The 17315-nt window shown below is 37.6% G+C and overlaps 1 protein-coding gene across 1 annotated transcript; it reads left to right on the forward strand.

Annotated features, from left to right (window-relative positions):
* The first annotated feature begins 627 nt into the window (after positions 1-627).
* Positions 628-15560, forward strand: LOC131682477 (bromodomain-containing protein DDB_G0270170-like). Its single transcript, XM_058963966.1, has 3 exons — positions 628-994; positions 3175-3372; positions 12727-15560. Exons 1-3 carry the CDS (start codon positions 992-994, stop codon positions 13846-13848), a joined length of 1323 nt encoding a protein of 440 aa, XP_058819949.1. The 5' UTR covers positions 628-991; the 3' UTR covers positions 13849-15560.
* The last annotated feature ends 1755 nt before the right edge of the window (positions 15561-17315 follow it).

A 17315-nucleotide genomic window follows, 5' to 3' on the forward strand; every position in this document is an offset into this window, starting at 1 on the left:
TTTAAGAATTCGCGTTAATGGGAATCTCGTTAATGGATACCGCGTAAATTAAACAATCCGCGTAAATAAAAACCGCGTAAATTTCAAAAACCACGTAAATTTCAAAATTCGCGTAAATGCAAACCGCGTAAATTTCAAAATCCACGTAAAAAAACCGCGTAAAAAATACCGCGCAAAAAAAACCTGAATGTACATTGTTGTTTAAGTTTGTCTCACTGTGGAACACCCGATTCGTTGATTGACCCGTAATGTCGACAACTTGTTTACAAGTTTTATATAATGAAGCGTTGTTAAACCAAATAGCAAAAACACAAACCGTAACTTGTATACGGGAACAAAGAGCATACAGCATACCGCAAAACATCGAATATGAATATACCTTTTTTGACAATCGCCGGCACTGGATTTCCTTTTCTATTTTTCACAAAACTACACTCACACAGTTGTCCTATCAACAAAACATGTTCGATCAGTCTGGCAGTGTAACGAAGAAAATACGATCGCGCGCGAGAAGCAAAATAATACGCACGCAAACAACAAAACGTAAAGAGCAGCTGTTCATCTCACCATTCCCGCTGGGCAGACAGAAAGAAAAAGCAACGTTTTCGAGTGAGACGCTTTTTCTCATGCGTGCTAGATAGAGGCAAAAAATATGTTCATCGCGACGTTCTGAGGCAGATATCACACAACTCGCAACAGTAGTCGAATCTGCGACGAAAAACTGTCCATCATCAAAATTCGCTGTCCGCCAAACGAAAACGCTTAAATCTGGAAATTATTTCACCAAAACGGATTGAAAAATACGTATTTCAAGTTGCCAAAGTCGCGCGGAGCCACCAGGCTATGAATAGTGTTGAAGTTTCGTGAAAAAAGTTGGATTTTGTCAATTTCGCAAAAGTATTAGCAAAAAAAAGCTGGAGCTCAGACGTGTGAGGATCAGAGAGCCAGTCCCGATCCACGACAGTAACAGCGAGGAGCGAAGCGATTTTGAATGGTAAGTATGCTTTGAATCGCAGCTGGACCACGGTTGGAATCCACCGGTGGCCGAAATTCCGGACACGTGTTGAATGACGCCGTAGCCAGTTCCCTAGTTGAGCAAAGAAAAAATGGAAACGGAGCAGGCGACCATTTTTCTTCCTTTCATCATCGTCATCATTGCCCTCGTCGTTCGTTCATCTATCGCTATTTGGCTCTCACTCGCGCTCACGCGCATTATCTGGTTGTAATGGAGATTGAGCTGTTTTTTTTGGGTGCGAGGCAACTGCGACATGGATTACAGTACCGCTTTTGATCGCGTTTTACAATATGCTGTAATGGATGTCGAAAAATACCTCGTATTTAGATTTGAGTTTGAATCATGTTTGTGCCACAATCTGGAAGGATTTTTAATATTAGTAGGATTACAAAATCAGTTGCAATTGCCTCGAACACAGAGGTGGCTGCAAAATCTGCCGAATCTTGCCCGAACTCCACAGCGGGGTATTGTAAAATCACATTTTCAATTAATCTCAGAACTACGAGGTACCTTTTTATATTCGTTGGTTTATAAGCGTTTTGTACTTTCCCAGAATTTACAGGTTGAAGAAACCAGGCTTAACCAATTCATTTGGACTTACAATTGACAATTTTTTTGACTAGCTTTTTCTTTTTTTATATCTATTTGTACCTTATGTATTTATTGCTAGCTAATGGCATTTTCGTTTTTGACAGTGCACTACACCGGTGTAGTCGGTGCTACACTCATTTGAAATTGAGTGTAATCAGTCTATCTCTTTTACACTACGCCGGTGTAGCGCCAGGTAAAAACGAAAACACTATAAGTAACTTCCTTGACCTGATCCAAAGTCTGTACTAACAGGTGATCGCGCTCAATAAAATTACAAGAAATTGTGCTAGGGAATTTCATTAATTTTCTTGCTTTCGATTCTAGTGTAAACTAAACAATACTCTTCCTTGATTTGGCATACAGTGTAAACTAACAGATTCGTATCCAATCAAATTACAAATAAGTAATGTGTTCTCAAACTAACAATATATTGCTAGCTAACTCAATGTTTTATTTAGACTGGATGGGATGGCAAAAAGTACCAAATATGAAATCAAAGAAACAATAGTAAGACATCAATTGATGGCTCGACACAGATAGAGCAACACTGGACAATAAAAAATTAGAAGAAAAATTTCGTATACTTCGAAGATTTAGTGTTTTCTTGTAAATAAGTGAATTTACAAAATAAATTATGATTCTTGAAGTTAATTGCAATCAGAATGCGTATAGTCAGCAGCATTCTAGATGCAACCGTGTTCGAGACATTTTGAAAACAAATTCGATAAAATCAATTATTTGTTGAAACATCGCCATGTGGTTTCAAGATCAAATGTCAAAAACACGTTTCTAATTTCAACGATAATGAATCTACTTGTTACAGCCACGATTAAAATTCGTTAAAGAATGCTTATATACCTAAGCCTATGACAAAATCAAAGAAACTTGATCAAGTTTTTTGTTGTCCTCGATGAATAAAAACTGTAATGTAGCGCATTAACTTCAATATAGAAAAGCTAGAATCTACGCGTTTGGTACAAAGCTAGCTTTTCTACCAGATTTTCAAGGTCCTTTAGCACTCTTTCTACCGAGCTAGATTGGAAACCCTTCTGCCCTCGGCAGGGGACTACTATACAAGCAGTCGCCATGTATGATATGAGCCGTTTCGCCTCAACAAACCATGGCAGGCGAGAGAAAGAGAGTGAGCAAAGCAACCCAGTCGAGTCCAATCTCGCCACAGTTGTGTAGTACAGTGAGCTCGTCTGGTTCTGTCGTGAATTTGCCAACGTAATCATTGCTATTTTTATTTTTTCTACTTGTGTTTTCCGTACAATTTGTCGTCTTCCCTGGATGCGGAACTTGGGAACAGGAACTGATATCTTAAAATTGTGGTTCTACAGAGGTGGTAACGGAAAAAGGTAAAAACGTTCTAAAGTTAGTTTTGACAAACCCCAGTATCGTATTTTGCCTAATCATCAGTTTTTTTCCATTGATGCAAAATGGAATAAAAACATAAATATGAATGGAATAAAAAAATAAGCCTGAATAAAAATTTATTGTTTTTCTTTCCATGAGATTTGCTTCGAGATAATATTTCTTGATTTTTTGCATTTTTGTTTCGATTTTAGATGGCACTGAACATTGCAGTTCCGCTGACGACCGTCGGAGATCTGATGGATGGCTTCGGACTGTTGTCCCCAATTTCACCTCTCAGCGTTGACTGCCGGGGTGTAGTAGCGGCCGGAAGCCATGGAAAGAAACAATTGGTCTCACCCGTTGGCAGCGAATCAAGTGGCGTCAGTTCCCTGGATTCTGACGAGATTAAGGTAGGGTGAAATTGGCCCCTGTTTCCCTAATATTCCAAACGTATGACCTGGGCTAACCAACCAGTTTCGGTTCGTTTCACCATACTGTGCTTTCGGCCGGAATTATCAGTGTGTATTACATTACGAAACTAGTGGTACATGTGTACATATAGAACTCCGACAAATATCGGTTGGTTGCTCATAAATCAATACTTTAAACTTTTGGGTTTGTATTTTAAACCAAACGGGACATATAAACCATTTTTTAATTTACTTTACCATTTACTACTATTAATTTACTAGACATTGTGGAAATTGAGCAATGCATGCATTACATGCAGCTTCCTTATAGTTGAAACTGAACCTTATAGCATATTCGTGTAACTGGTTCTACATCGATGTAAAGACTGTTGTAGTATAATGTCGAAAAAGAAAGAAAATGTAACTAAACTTTTAGTTGTTAATTTGTATAGAAACGTTTGAGAGGAGATTTATTGAGTAAACAAATGGAGTATATAAAGAATCAATATTAATTGATTTTTTTAAGCACAATAACTTCTTTACCTGACAAAATTCTATTTAAAACAGGATGGAAGGATCATATATAGTTAATCAATTAAATGATAGATTTTTGGTGATAAGTTTCAGTCAACATTACTCTAGGTACAAGGTATATAACAAATCAAGATTTAGAATTAGGTTTACGAAACCTTAATTTCTAAAACAGATAGATTAAAAACTATAATTTCTAAGATAGTCTTCGTGTTATGGTTGATTTCTACTGAAACTATACAAACACATATGAAAAAGTAAAAGTAATCTTATGTGGTATCTGTTATGAGAGAACTATGTAATACACGGTGTTGTGTCAGGTTGCTTCCCAAAGGGCCTTATTAATTCATGCGAAAATGTTTCCTTATTCACTTCAGATTATAGGAATCTCACCAAATATTACATTGTCACAAACTTAAAAAAACGAATGAAGTAGGTACTAAGGGAATGAGCGGCAATATCATTATGTGGGCAATTTAAGCATCCACGTTTTCCAAGAAGCAGAACAGTTTTCGATTTTTTTTGTTTGCGTGAGTGGTCTGCAAATCGGTTCTACGACATTCCCCCGAAAACTATTCCCCACAAACTAAAACACCGAAGTTTTTTCCCCAGAAAGAACTGTTCTCCAGAAAACTATTTCCTCGAAAGGACCAATCCCTAGAAAACAATATTCCAGAATGCACCCTTTCCCAGAAAAGCATTACCCAGAATGAACATAAGCCCAGAAGTTCATCCCCAAGATATAACCACTTTCCAGAATTTTTGGTAAGACGAAGAAAGCACCCATATTGCTTTGAATTGGAAAAAAATATTGCTGAAAATCAAAAATCTTATTCGGAATGCTGTCCGTTTTGCTCCCCTCGAAGAGTACACTGCTAATAGCATTAGACAATAGCAGTCTGTTGAAATTTCTTCTAGAATCCAAAAGAATAAAATAATATCAGACGTTGCGCAAGTTGGTGGATTTTAAAATATCCGCATTACCTAAGTCAAGAAACTAATGTGGTGTAAAACTTCTGAGGGGCCATGCATAAATGACGTAGCATTTTGGGGGGGTGGGGAGGATATACCAAATTTATGACGAAGTGGGACGTGGGGGAGGGTAGGGTCAGCAGAAGTTGTGCGACGTAGCATAGTTTAAAACCCATTGTTAAGAGAAAACAATTTAATGATCCTCCATTCCCAAGAGAAATAAATATAAGTTCAAACAAGTTACTTTTGATGCGGTTTTCATGAGCTAAATTTTACGATTCGTGGAATTACAAGTTCATAAAAATACGAAAAGATTTTCACATACGAACAGTTAGGCTTTGTAGGTTCTTATCTTGAGAAATGACAATGACACTGTACGAGATGGTGCTGGGCCTGTGGCCTTCGACTGGCATGGTCCATTCTCATTGATTCAGAAGTCTTCTTGGCTGGTTGGTAGAGATGTGCTCCTACTTGCAAGTTGATCAATTCGTTTGGGTGGGGGACATGTGGATCCTACTAGTTGTCGAATCTTTTGATCGTGAGTATGAGGCTAGTTCAGGAAAGGAGTGCAGGACTGGCACCTAAGAGATAGTTAATTATTCAGGACTTGTTTGTATGATTACTAAACTCGACCAAGCACACTCTCAGAAATGATAAGCAACCCTTTCGGGTCGATGCGGACATTCGGTTCGAGCAAACTTTATGGTTAATAGTGGATAAATATTTATTACGCCTTTATTGGCTGAGATTCTTTTTGCGAAATCCTAAAATAGCTTCACTGGTATAGCTACTCAGGATAATAATAATAGAAAAATTAAGGGTTTGCCTGGTCCATAATGTAATGAATATGTATATTGACTAGAACAGGGATAATCGAGTTATGTTATACGATAGAGAAGAAACAGCACAGTTGAAGGAAAAGTATTCGCGAGTAAGGACTAATACTGCTAGTATGTTTACCGTTTCAATTAATAGTCGATTGATCTGCTTCGGACCTAGGAGACAAAAGGGAGATTAGGAAGAGACAGAAGCGGATTCAATGCGAAATTTGCCAATATGACGTTGACCCCAAGGCGATGGTAGGATGATTTTCCATAGGATGACAGACTAGATGACACGACGTTACACGCTCTGAACTTGCGCCAAATAGTTTGTATGTATGTATGAAATTCGCGGACATCACGGCTGACTGCGATCTCTAATTTACTTAATAGTCGATTGATCCGCTTCTGACCTAGGGGAACCATGAGGAGATCAAGAAGAAAATAGAAGCGGAATCAATGCGAAGTTTAAATTGAATCACTGACGACTTAGCATGCGTTGTTAGGAGCAAGATACATTGGACCAGACAAAATAGAGAACTTGACGTTACACACTTCGAGACAAACAGGGGCTAAATTTAGTCCTCCTCCCGAGGACCGGTGTTTAATTGGCGGACAGTCGCTAATCCTTCCGATTTTGCAAATTTTGTCTCTCAAGACGGACCGAGATCCCTCAAGCTATAAGCTGCAGTCCTATCAGCCCGTTTAAAAAAAAATTCGAAAATATTTTGTGTGCGGATCCAACTTGCTACATTAGTTAGCTAATGTTGCTAACTAGTAGACCTAATTTGGAAGCTGAATTAAATTTTCACTTCGGATTCAACCAAACTAAATTTAGTAATTTAGATGAACGTATGCTTCTTAGAATCATTGGCAGCTGCAGGATTGTGAACTGAGAGAACTTCTCTTCATGCTCCCCTTGACATATAAAATTCCAAACAAAACTTTCAACACTATATTTGTCATCAAATGGGCTTATTTTGCACGCAATTTGCTGTTATAATGAAAATGTTGATCAAAGTCTTCAAACATTTTGAAAGGACATGTATTTAAAATAATTGAAAAATATATGTAATCTTTTTTATCCAACGGCCGCTTTGCATGGGACAGGGGGAGGGGGTAGGTAAATGCTACGTTATTTACGAGGGGGAGGTTCGAATTTTGTGACCAAATGCTACGAGGAGGGAGGGAGGGGTCAAAAATCGCCGAAAAAAAGCTACGTCATTTGTGTACGGCCCCTGAGGATAAGCCGTCGGAAGTGGCGTCCCTCGCAAGCAAGCCTGTTATCCATTCGTATATCCGATTTACTTCAACATAGAGATTGATTCCTTCTTTTAAACATGAGCACTCTTGCACGCAAACTTGATCTTTAGAAAAATTTATCAACTGCGCTATGTCCCCGTATTTAAATGATTATAGTCTAAATGAAATGATTGTTACGAATTTGGTTGAAAAAAAAAACAATTTTCGGTCAAATAATTTTCTGAATTTTGCTACTTTTCGGCAAAAATTTTCTGGGTTATGGTTCCTTCTGGGATTTTTTTTTCTGGGATTTAGTACTTTCTGGAAAGTAGTTTTCAGAGATTGGGTACTTTCTGGAAAATATGTTTCTGGAGAAATGGTTTCTGGGATATGTTATGTTTTCTGGGAAATGTTATAGAATCTTGCAAATCATCATTAGACGATTTCATACTTCCATTGCTAAATACAATGAATCTTCAGTTACAAAAATACTAAAATCTCTCGGGATGTCAAGAACCTGAAAATATAAAAAGAACATGAATTTCGTGGATTAATTTCGTAAGCAGAACATAAAATTAAAGCAATGCCAAGTAGGATTTTCATTAAAATAAATGAAATATTTGTTGTATAATAATTGTATGTCGTTTCCCGGAATACCATTTTTCGTAATGCACCAATTCCCGAAATATCATTTCCAGGAATGTGCCATTTCACGGAATGTACCGTTTCCCGGAATACCATTTACCGGAACGTACCATTTCCTGGAACGTACTTTTCTCGGTAATTTGTTATACTACTGAAATCTGAAGTACTTTGAGAACATTTGCATTTAGAACTATCAATTCATCGTATTAAAATTATGCGACAATAAAACTGTTATCCTAGAAATTCGTTCGAATAACTATTAAAAAAATTGATTTTCTTCGAATTTTGAGCTCCCTTGCACCTATAATTATTCGAATGTACCTATAGTCCCATAAGAAATCAATGAGATTTGCAACAAGAGGAACCGAAATTAGCGATTGCACCACTATTGGTACATGTGTTCCTATAGCGGGACAAGCGGTTTTGAATACATAAATTGGTTATTAAACCATCTTTATATTTTCCCTATGATGTAGGGATTGAAAGCTTTCGTTTAGTGTATTAACATTGCCCATAGGTCTATTTATATATTTTTTTAGAAAATGTTTTCCTTAAATATGCAACTATTGGTACATCCACCCTAACCTAACTTAATTTCGTTTTGAATTTCTGATCCAGCACGATATACGTCTATATATTTGCACCAATCTCGTTGGAAAAACATCAAACATTACAAAGGCTGACGTTTTCTAACGGGCGGTAGCAGTATATTTTCAAAACAGTTTTTATTACGAAATAAATAAAATATATTCTAAGCTAAGTGAGACAACCGCGTTTCTATTAATATAACATTCAACAAAAATCCTTCGCACGTCACTGTAGAAAATAAATTTGAACATGCTGTGAATATTTAAAAACTATCAAAAAAGATTGGTTCGAGGTACATTTCCGACCAGCTTGTGGTTTGAAGTGGATTAGAAAAAAAAACGCGTTTGAAGTTTATGGGACACTTGGAGTTTACCCAAATATGATAGGACAGAATTGAAAATATAGTCAGTCAGGTATTCTGTTCGCCTTCCATTTTCTGTTATATCATTTTATTTCAATAACAAAATTTCAAAATCTTAAAGATTCTACAGTGGTGTATTTTGTTTTTCACCGAAGATTACCACGCGACGGAATCGATTCAAAACAGTAAAAGAATTGAAACTATAACATTTTAACTGAATCCGCAAAATTTGGAACAAATATCAGGCAAAATATAGGGCCTGTTAGTCAGGAATTAGACGGTTATAAATTTATTCACCCCTTCACTAGCTGCGGTGAGAAAATTGGGAAGTATTTAGTACTATTTTTGTACCCATTCAATTCATTGATATCCCATCCATTGGGGTGCTTTTTATTCCCCACTCGATTTTTTTTTAAATCCTCCCAAGTTTCTTTTTGGCTCAAAACCAAAAGTCGTTCGTAAGCTGTTCATATAACGATCAATTTTCCTAACATCGCGGAATCGAAAAGATTAAATCCTTAAAATGAAAGTTTCGCAATCTTGTCGCTATCTTGTTTTTTTTTCAACAATAACACCTAAGATAAAAAAAAACATTAAAAATATTTTCAAACAACTTTTCATGTTCTAAAGTAGGTAAAATCTCCTAAAACACAATTAGCTGCATAGCAGGTCTTCCAAAAATAAGTGTGGTCGGTGAGGTGTGAGTTTTTTTATTTTTCGGGAAATGGTATTCCGCGAAATAGTTTTTCCGGGAAATGATACATTCTGGGACACAGTTTTCCGGGAAATGATACATTCCGGGAAACGGTTTTCCGAGGAATGGTACATTCCGGAAAACGATATTCCGGGATATGGTACATTCCGGGAAATAGTTTTCCGGGGAGTGTAATTCCGGGGAATGGTATTCCGGGAAATGACGTACAACCGTTGGGACACCATACATGCGTACAAGTTCTACATGTAAAAACTGGTAGTCAGATTAACTTTGTCAAATGGAATTAAATAAGCGTTTCAGTTACTTATTCTTATTCTAAAATATCAATTAACAAATAAATATTTAAATTGCCTTTAATTATTTAAATTGTTTGAAGTGTCTCAACCTATACGATACTTTTTTAGCCATTTTGCCGTCATGTAGAAAATTGATCCTGAGTCTTATTTAAAATTGCAAGTAAACATCTTCCATTCGCAGACATTAAGCCACATAATATATCTTCAAAATAGTGTACTACAAGCTAAAAAATATTGTCATGGAAACAAGATATCAGCCTTTAAACAAACCCGTCGCAACCTAGACTACATTCCCTTACCTATAGTTCACTGCACACCTCGTCGTTGTAGTGCTATCTTATGACAAACGCCATTTTGGGGTAAACTGAGTTAGATATGCCACATCACGGGTCTACACAATGTGGCGTTTTCAGAATTTTGATATTCTGCTTGGTTACTGAGATAAAGCAAAAAACATGATGAGAAATTTTGATTTTTTTGTTTCAAATGACTGTTTCTGGGGATTAACTCAAGGTGTCTTGATACATAAGATGTTTTTATGTGTAAAACTATCTAAAGAACACAATGGCATAATTACTTTCAAAACAAAATTACACGAATTATGAGAAAAATGTAGTTTAAGTTTGAAACTGGAAATATTGCATATTTGGCAACACTGTAACCAAAAATAACTATTTTTGCTAGATTCTCTGACTCATTCCCTTCTAAATGCAACTCATCGATTGTTTATAGGCCAAATTAAACCAAAGATATGAATAAAAGTTACTAATTGATGATTTTTTTCTATGGAAAATTTTCCATGCACGGTTATGACACGCCATACAAATTTTGTCATCTATACACACCTATGACACGTTAGAGTGCGACTTTTGTTTACATTTATAGTCAAAACTCGCAACATAGTCAACCGATCTTCATCATATTTGAGAGATTAATAAAGAATAGATACAAGCATCAATTGTCTTCTTTGAATTGTTTATACCATTTATAAGTTTCAAGATATTCAATCTCAAACTTTAAAAATCGTTTTTCTCGAAATGAGCTAAATGGCGCTTGTCATAAGATAGCACAACAGCGACGACCTGTCCATGTCCTTACGATCGCCAAAGGGAAGGAAATGTTAGTTGAATACCTACTTAAGAAGATGCGGAAACCCACACAATCTTCATAGGCATTACGAATGTTAGAGTTAATTAGTAGGGAAGTTGGGTTAATATAATATTCAACTAAATTCACTTGGCTGGTCTGTAACAAGTACAGGCTTCAGGAACCACCGTTATGCTACTTTTTCCTAGCATTCCGCTTAGAAGGGATAACGCAACAATCACGCGGAATCGAATATGTTAAATCATTAAAATGACAGTTTCGCAATCTTGACGCTATCTTGTTTTTTGCTAATCTGCCCATAATCGCAAGTCAGTCCCACGTTATATGGGATTCCCTATCTACATGGGACTGACTTCCAATTATAGGCAGTAATTTTCAGTGATGACCAAATAACCACTCAAGATAAAAAAAAATTAAAAATATTTTCAAGCAACTTTTCATGTTCTAAAGCAGGAAAAATCTAGAACACAGCTGCATAGCAGGTTTTTTAAAAATAAGTTTGGTCGGTGAGGTACGAGGTTTTTTTTATTTTGCAGAAAATGGCATTCCGCGAAAGCTTTTCGGGAAATGATACAATCCCGGAAACGGTTTTCCTGGTAATGATTTTCCGGGGAATGGTACATTCCGGAAAACGATATTCCGGGATATGGTACATTCTGGGAAATAGTTTTCTGGCAAATGATATTCCGAGAAATGACGAACAACCCGGTATTTAGGTCTCCTACTGGACCATTATGGCTTGCGTCAAGGTCCAGCAAAGTTTGAAGCCATCAAAAATATGCCACCTCCACGGGACCTTACCGGCGTTCGGTCCTTCCTCGGCACTATAGATTATTACGGGAAGTTCGCTCCGAACCTGCGGACTCTTCCCTGCCCACTGGACGAATTACTCAAACCAGCTTGTTGTTAAACTGGACCCTAGAATGCCAGCAGGCGTTAGACAAGTGCAAAGCGATTCTGTTCGCTGACCTTTTACTGACCCATTATGACACAAATCTGGATGTAATAGTGCATGCAGATGCATCATCCATTGTAATTGGAGCGACAGTAAGTCAAGTTCCCCGACGGTAAGATCAAGGCTATTCAGCATGTATTCCGGGCGCTCACAGCTAGAGAAAAACGATATTCTCAGCCAGATCGTGAAGGGTTGGCGACACTCTATGCTGTAATAAAATTTCACAAGTTTTTGTTCGGGAGACGGGGTATCTTGAGATTGACCAAGTGATGTACAACATATGAATTGACAACAAGAAGCTGATTCGGTTTCATATCATCCATTTGGGGGCCCGATCTTCGTCGGGATTTGAACTAAGGAAACAACAACTAAACCCGTTACCAATCGACATTCTGCTGACTGAATGGAAACAGTACAACCATTCGTCGTTAACTGCATCACCTTCAGATGAATACCCGCCTGAAGAGGGGGCCCTATTCTCACAGTCATGTCACTTAGTGACTAGAAGAAAATTTCCTTCTAGTCACTAGGTGACGTGACTGTGAGAATAGGGCCCCTGTTGAATTGAAATGAGTGTCCCGGGGCTGATGTTCCTTATTGGCGTGTTGGTCCTTAAACTATTACATCGATGCACTGTAGTCACTCAAATCAATGAATATATACAAAAACGCTGTAAGTTATTGAATTCTCGAATTAAAAATATTTGAGAGCTCGCTCACGGGTTACTAAACCTTATTTTGATGCCTTTATTGACTTATAGTATTTGGTTTATTCAGAATTCAGATTACTCCTATCGAATACTGAACATACAACAATAACCAGATTAATGGATGTTCGTAAGAACCTATAGCCGTTTCAGTAGATATCAACCAAGCAGTCCTGTGAATGATTTACATCTAAACACAAAATCATGGCGTGTGAAATGGCGAATGAATTCAAAATGTTCCGTAAATAAAAAAAAAACGCTTTTTTTCCCACCCGCAATTTACTGTAGATATTTTAATAGGTTCCTACCTTAGTTTGGCCACATGAACATTGATGTCTGTGTTGCACATGCTGTTCGTGGTGGTTTAAAAGCAACCCATGATCCAACAACTATATCAATCGCATTCCCTTCACAGAAACCAACCTCGCCACCGACGAGCCCAACGGAAGAAGTGGAAAGATCATCGGTCAACTCTCCACTTCCGTTGCCTTTGGAGGGTAAATCTGACACAGCAGGAACCGAAGATTGCACTAGTCAAGCAGCCTCCAGCTGTTCGTCGTCGTCCACTCGTTCTTCGTTGTCGTCTTCGGAGAGCATTGGCAGCAACCCGGAGGAACCTGGCTCTGTGGATGATTTGCTCGAAACCGAACCGATCAAAGAAGTCAAGGTCGTACTAGGGGGCCGCGACGTGCTCAATCTGATTGACAATCTGGTCACTCCTGATCACTTCCGACTGCAGTTCGCCCAGCTGCCAGAGAACGATAACATTCATTTTTTTCTGGACAATCGCTCCCAGTATCACCGCCTTGGAGCAAATGGTCACATCCAAGAGTACACAATGGTAAAGTGTAAATGCTGCGACTTTAGGTACCCGGTCAATGGAACATCACTGACGAGTGGAACTACAGCTGCGAGCATGGGTCAAACGAATTTGACAGCGGCTTACCAGCTTCAACAGCAACAGCAGCAATTACAGTGGGGCAGCTTCAGCAACAATATAAATAGTATTGCCAACAGTAGAGATAAAGTCAGTTCGAATGTGACAGCCAATGCATTTAACAAAACGTTTGTTGGTGGTAACAGTAACAACATGAGCAACAGCAGCAGCAATAATGGCGGTAGTCACTATTCCCGCAATGGCAACATAACCGCTGCTCTCTTTGGAAGAGATTCCAACAATCGTAACAACGCTGGTAGTTTTCTCAACAACACTAGCACGTACCAGAATCACAAATCATATCAGCAGAGTTTCGGAGCACCGAATAACAATGGTAGTAAATTCAATACACCGTATGGTCAGCTTCAGCAGCAACAGTTCTATTCCAAAAACCACCCGCTCCGTTACGGTAATGGCAATGGAAGTGGAGCCGGTCAGTCTACTGGTTCCGATGGGTTCAATGCAGTCGTCGCTGCTGCAGCTTTAGCAAGCCAAAACTTGCAAAACTTCCACCTCATCAATAATTACAACAATCGCTACAATGGGAATAAAAGCAACAACAACAATAACATGTTTGCTTACTACAAGACAATGATGTAAGGGGCAACTAAAGGGAACACATGCAGTTCCAGCACCGAAAACAGGAATCGGTGTCGTCGTGTATTGCCCAAATCGAGGGAAGGATTCGTACCTCTCCATCACCAACCAAAAAATGGCTGCAGCTGTCCATTTCATCGTCATCATCGTGCAGTACCGAGATCAGTTCCTTTTTCAGCCTAATGATGAATCCTTCCAATTTGTTAGTAGTATAAAGTAAACAGCTTAAATTGTGACCAGCCATGCGGCGAACCAAGCGAGGCACTAAAGATAAAGGAAGATAATAAGGAAGGAACGACAAACGATAATATAGTGACATTCGAGAGGTTGCTACTAAAACCAACACATTACATTTTTACGCCGAGATATTTAACTGCAAGCAAACAAAATCGTTGTAATTATTATACATACACACAAACATATATATATTTTTTAGAGTAATTGACTTTGTATAAGAAATTAATGTTGAATTTTAGTTATTTATTATTATTGATTGTATTTCCAAGCAGAACCCAAAACATACAAGGAACTCCTAGTTATTTTTTTTAAATCGCTGCTACCCCCGTTAATTTGTGTGTCAGGAGAATCCCTCGAAAGGAAGCAAATGTAACAAGCAAATAACGATCGAGTGAAAAAGCGTTGCCCGTTTTTTGTTGGAAACTATCATGATAAAGAATTTATTATACAGAGGAAAGGATCTCATAGTCAAACAGTTGAATTAAGATCGAAAAAAACAAAACGCTAGCAGGAAAAGTAGGTTGGAAATCAACGGCAAAGCCTTTAGCAAAGCAAAAGATGAAGGGAAATTGTTTTCCGTCTAAAGTCTTTTTTTATTAAGAATATCAATTAAATGTCTTTTAGAATGTTAGTGAAAAAGCAGAGAAGATAAATAAAACGATTTTATTTCAAGGATTACTGTGCAACCAAGCCAAGCAAGAAATGAATGATGATAGAAAGCAAAAACCAGTCAAATTGGCTACCCACAAAGAAACGTACCTAGTATTAATAGTTGTTGATCGTTTCCTTTTTAAGACAATGACATTCAAAGAAACACGTGAGCATTAATGGTTCTGCTGGGAAAAAAAATACGCGTAACTCTGCTTGAAGCAGAAGTGAGATTTCAGCTAACTTGCCAATTTCAGGGATTCTGACCAAATGAGAAAAGTTTCACAAACCGTCTCTTAAGTGTTATCTTTAATGTCTGCCAGAGAAGAGTAAACAAACTAGCAGATTACTGACCCTAGCGCCGTTTATGAGCGGAAAAATATGCTTTCCTTTGGAATTTTTGCCTAGCTTTTTTGGTTACCGTAGCAAGCTGAGCTACCGAAGGGAACAAGAGGAAAGTGACACCAAAAGACCTCAACAAGCTTCCAGGTGCACGACTGTTTCCCTTTCATTTAACTAGTTTTTTTTTTCAGCTTATCAGAACATTCTTGTGCTAGGAATATTAAGGCAAATTTATACTACTGAACAGAGAAAAATTTCAATACCCAATCATACACACACCTTAGGAAATGTGTTTTATTAAGAATTGAAATTAAAAAAAAAATAACTGTGTGACATTTTAATAGACTTGAGCGTTTCAAAAACAAGTAATTAGGACATGTTTGTTTTTATAACTATATCGAAACATCTTCAGTAAGGCAAGGAGATATACCAAAAAAATGTTGATACTGCAACTAATAAAGTGAACTTTCTGTGTTTTGTTTAAAAAATGTTTAGTTTACGTATTGCAAACGAAGCTAGCGAATGGCGACTCTCCTGTGTTTGTGGAAAAATCCTAGGTACTAGTTCGAAAGCAAACAAAACAAACAACTAATCAGTAGATGTAAGAATATGCTCAAAACGTCTAACAACCGCAAAATGTCGAACCCGGCGGGTATTTACTTGTTTACTCACAAGCAGATTAAAACACGTACACCCCCAGCACATAAAATACACAAAATTCTTTTTGTGCCGTCACTGAGTCGGTAAAGATAAAATAAGGCTTCCGGTGTGGTACTAGAACAAGCTGCAGGCTGAACATTTTAAAATACTATGAGCAGTTTTACTGCATTTGCTTCCCACTTCTCGATGGTGTCGATGTTGAAGTTTATTTCGCTAAATCTTGAATATCAGAAATATTCATAGAATATATGTCAAAATTTCAAATAAACCGCACCCCGTAGTTATTTCAACCAGTCGATAAAAAAACTATCAAACTCATATTTTTAACTGAAGTCATTCATCAAATAATTCACTAATTTTGTGGTGTCCATTTATGGTTGCACACCATACTTTTTATATGAACAAGAACTAGCTTCTGAAGATATCAAAACTTAATGACACATTTACGATTATTTAGAAATACGATGTGGCACGTGAGCTTTTCCAAAGAAAGTCTTACCTCCACTCAACTGAGATGAAGTTTCATTGATATTTGTGGTTTTTCATACAGTTACCTACATGGCCCTGTCCTGGCGGTTGAAAGAGTAAGACGCTGGTCTCATTAGCTACTCGTCCTACGCTCGAGCCTCAACCAGCAAGGCTTCTTAGTGATCAATTGGATCGTATCACTAGCCCGGTAATTGCAAAGTCTGTCGAAATAATGTAGTACCAAGACATTGCTACTCAATGCATCTAGGTATCTGCCAACCGTCACCTATTATATTGCCGTAATACGCCCAAGTCCCATATGCATAGGAAATCTATAGTATTAGGTTTTACACCAACCGACATAACCCCGCAAAATGAGCCGGATGAACTTCGTTTGACAATTCTCGGTGGTTTGTTTACATAGAAGTTACGTGAGTTCGAATGTGATAGATGAGCACCCGTTGCACTCGAACTCACGCAACTGACGAAGTAAACAAACCACCGAGAATTGTCAAACGTGAACTTCATTCACCATGAGTTCATTCGTGTCGTCATCTTGTAGAACTCAATGGGACTGTTATGCGCATCGCAGCAACCCGTGACAGCGCAAGTTTCAAAAATAACCGCTTAGAAATCTGTTGAAACAGACGGTGAAAATCCCTGAATTTTGGTGTTTTTTTGGTATTTGTAAATTATAAATCAGTGACAATCTGTACATTGTTCTGGTACTGCAAAGCAAGCCCGCGATTCACATCCGAGACGGTATCCTTTGTATTTTTTTCTTACTTTCAATGAGCACTTTTTTCTATTGGTTTTAGATTTGAGTGTTTAATGATTACTAGATTTAGTGTGTCTGTAGAATGTAATACACACAAACACAAATGAAAATCGAGGAAATACCATTGTATGACGATTAATTTTTCTAGTTTTATAGTTTTTTGTTGCTTACTGTGATGGTCTTTGTTTAAGGTTTTTAAATGTGTATTGTTTTTTTTATTTTTGTTTTCTCATTCAAAACCACTAACTTATAGTAGAACATTACCATATTGTTGCTTGAAAGTAGAACTGGAACAACAGCAAGCACACTCACAATTGTCGATATAAATACTTATTAC

The sequence above is a fragment of the Topomyia yanbarensis genome, chromosome 2 (genome assembly GCF_030247195.1).
Source record: "Topomyia yanbarensis strain Yona2022 chromosome 2, ASM3024719v1, whole genome shotgun sequence".
In the NCBI taxonomy this organism is placed as follows: Eukaryota; Metazoa; Arthropoda; class Insecta; order Diptera; family Culicidae; genus Topomyia; species Topomyia yanbarensis.